General features: G+C 42.9%; 1 protein-coding gene across 6 annotated transcripts in view; it reads left to right on the top strand.

Moving 5' to 3' along the window:
• Positions 1-3,135, top strand: part of CTTN (cortactin) — a 17,778-nt gene that overhangs the window by 1,125 nt on the left and 13,518 nt on the right. For all 6 annotated transcript variants that reach the window (XM_017733043.1, XM_017733040.1, XM_017733042.1 and 3 more), the window contains exon 3: positions 605-734. In XM_017733043.1, the coding sequence (XP_017588532.1) occupies positions 605-734 (130 nt within the window). The remainder of the gene's footprint in view (positions 1-604; positions 735-3,135) is intronic.

Here is a 3,135-nt window from a genome sequence, read left to right as displayed (position 1 = left end):
ATTTGGGTGGGAAGTGCTTAAGGTGCAGATTACATCCTGGATTACCCTTCTTGTGCCTAGTCTGCTCTGCCCTCAGTTCAATTCCTGCATATTTTAAGGGATCACCTTGGGAAGAGGAGGTGCAAGTTTCCTGCCATCTTTATTTTGCAGTAGAGTGGTGTCCAGAATGCTCTGTTAGAATTAGCCCTGTTGCCATAGGGACTGTGTGTGATAAGGGATGATCCCTGTTCTGAAAAGTTGCCGTCTAAATAGAAAGCATTGGGAAGAATTTAAATTAGGACATGAGGAAAAAAAGATATGTTTCAGGCACAAATCAACTCTAGGTAATGGATTGTTAAAATAAAGTTCCCTTCCACATTAGTCTTAAAACCAGCAAGTTTCTTTTCTTTTTTTAAACAACATTTTGCAGTGGGACAAATCCAGTGTCTCAAAATATGAGGAGATGTTTTGTGCACTGAAAAAATGGGAAGGGCTTGAAAAATGCAAGTCATCCAACTTCTAGTTAAGATGATATTTTTGTCAGCTTTATATTTTGCATCTTTATGAAGTTGCTTGCTGAAACTTCCTTAGTAAAACTTGCTGCTTGGTTATTTGTCTTTTAAAGTATTCATCAGCTGAGGGAAAATGTATTCCAAGAACACCAGAGCCTCAAAGAGAGGGAGCTGCAAACAGGACCAAAAGCTTCCCATGGCTATGGAGGGAAGTTTGGCGTGGAACAAGATCGAATGGATAAAGTAAGTATGAATGGGGCTTCCTTGGGATGAAGTGATAAGTGAAGTGATAAGCCTTGCCTTGCCCGTGGCCAGCACCACTCTGTGTAAGCTGAGCGTGTTCCTGCTTTGCTCTGGGATGTGCAACGGCCCCACGTGACTTTGATTGATGCCAAGTCGTGAGAGGATTCCCCTGGAGTCAGGATTCAAGTTTTCAAATTAATGTTTCTAAATTAACAGAGCGCTTCGTGCATTAATAAGTCCAGTATGATCTTTCTATTTGGATGCTGTGCCAGCTCTTCTATGCATGTAGATAGAGACTGCCAGAAAAAAGGATGTGCTGCTGCATTAAAATCAGAGAGCAGCTCTTGTGAACAAACTCTGAACAGTGACAAGTAATGCAAGTATTTAAAATATCCTTGTACTTCAATCAGATGGTAGGTTTTTATATAAGGAGTTGATGGCTGCTTATGTTACACTGTTGAAAAAAGTTGTAATTCTTAATATAATTCCTTTAGTCATGTGATAAATAGGCATATCAACTTCTGGCTGCTTTCTTCCATGAACTCTGTTAGAATAAGAATTAAAACATTCCTGAATGAGAAAGTTTTCTTACTTTCTGTGTTCTTGGTAACTTGGCAGCCTTAAATTTTTGCTGGATTCCCGTATTCCAGAGTTAATTGCTGTCCAATTCTCAGTGGGCCTTTGAAATCAGCTAACCTTTCAATCTGAGAAGAGGAATTGCTGAGCAGATTCAACCACCAGACCTGTTCTGCTGCTGCTCTCTAGTGTCAGCAGTTTATCCCTCACCTGTGTCCATAGGGAAAAAGAAAGGACCCAAAGTCAGCAGTGTTTTCCATAGGCCAGAATTAATCATGGGGGAAAAACGTGCCGGTCAGGCCCATCTGAGTGATGCTGGTGGCAGGAGGTGTTCATGATTTATGTTTGTAATAAATCCTTCCCCCTTGTAACTGTAGTTCTGAAGCCTTGTGGCTGAGATGTCTCCTTTGCAGGTATCTGTGCAGGTGTGCTGCTCTTAAAGCTTGGCTTTAAAGCTTGGCCATTAAATCAGAGTCACTGCAGCGTTGTCCTGGTGCAGGGTTTTGCTGCATTTAGGGCAAAACCTTGGTGCTGAGTTAAAATGAACAGTTCCATTGCTCTGTGTGCCATACCTCCCGAGCTGGTTTAAAATGTACAGAAAAATTATGGGGGTGTTTTACTCTGAAATACAGATTTCCAAGAAAAATATTCTTCTAAGTCTTTTCTAAAGGGGGATTTGTTGTAATGCTTGGTATTTGGTGAAACGCAGAAAGTCCTGGTACCACGAAGAAAACACCGCGCTCATACCTCAGTTGATATAACAAAAGGGAGATCATGTAAAACCACATAAATTCTAAAATTTTCAGAGCTTCGTGTTTTCCATAAATGTAATGGGAAGAATAAAGGGAGGTGGGAGCCTTTTCTGTCACATTTAACAGATACTGTGGTACAGAACACCTGCAAAATGAACGGGAGTGTGATTGTTTCAGTCAGGAAAAGAAGGCAGCTTTTGTAATGCTTCTGAGTTAAAGCAGTGTCCTATTGTTGCCATCCTTGATCTGTTACCTGGCAGTAACTTCAGCCAGTAATGCTTTGCTTCCCTACCTGCTGGGAATGTTCCCTCCAGCACCTGTGTGGAAGAAAAAGAGCAAACACTGAAATCCAAGTTACTTAGGTGTGCAGGTACCTTGTGTCCTCAAAATAATTCACCTTGGTGCAGCTGCCTGGCACAGGATTATCCAGTGTTGGATTAAACTGATGAATTGCTCTGGCCGGTTCCCAGTGTTGGCACTGGGCAAGGAAAAAGCACTTTTGCTAGAGGTGTGAGGCTCCAGCAACAATTCCAGGAGCTGGAAGGGCTCCCTAGCACTAGGTCAGTGTAACACTAGCAAAGGCTGTGTGGAGGCACTTCCAGGTGTGTAATTACATATCCCTGTGTCCTGCCAGTTGTGGTGGGATGGATGGAGCTCAGCCTCTGTTCAGCTCAACTTCCAGGGCCAGGATGCAGGGCTGGGATACCTTTGGCACAGGTGTGAGTGCATCTCCTCATGTTCAGTACCATTTTGCAAGTGAGGAAGATGCCTAATTCTGATTTATGCTTCCCTAAACCAATGGCAGCTGGCTTTGGTTGTTATTTGTTGCAGTCCCCTGTCAGCTAAAACAGATCCCTAAATACAAGTGCCTAAACACAAGGCTGTGTGTTTCACCTGGAGCTCACTTCAAATTCTGCATGAACACCATCAAGACTCCCTCTGTACCTGTCTTGCTTACATTCCTGTGCTTTTTGAAGTGCAAATGCAGGGCATAAAATAGCCCTCGTAAAATGCAGTCACTTCCCTTGCCTAGGCTGGATTGGTAGCCTGCCAACATCTTTGTGGAGACCTCC

Source organism: Corvus brachyrhynchos, unplaced genomic scaffold (genome assembly GCF_000691975.1).
Source record: "Corvus brachyrhynchos isolate BGI_N302 unplaced genomic scaffold, ASM69197v1 scaffold315, whole genome shotgun sequence".
Lineage (NCBI taxonomy): Eukaryota > Metazoa > Chordata > Aves > Passeriformes > Corvidae > Corvus > Corvus brachyrhynchos.
Note: the sequence above shows the minus strand (reverse complement) of the source record. Positions and strands in the feature narration are given on the sequence as shown.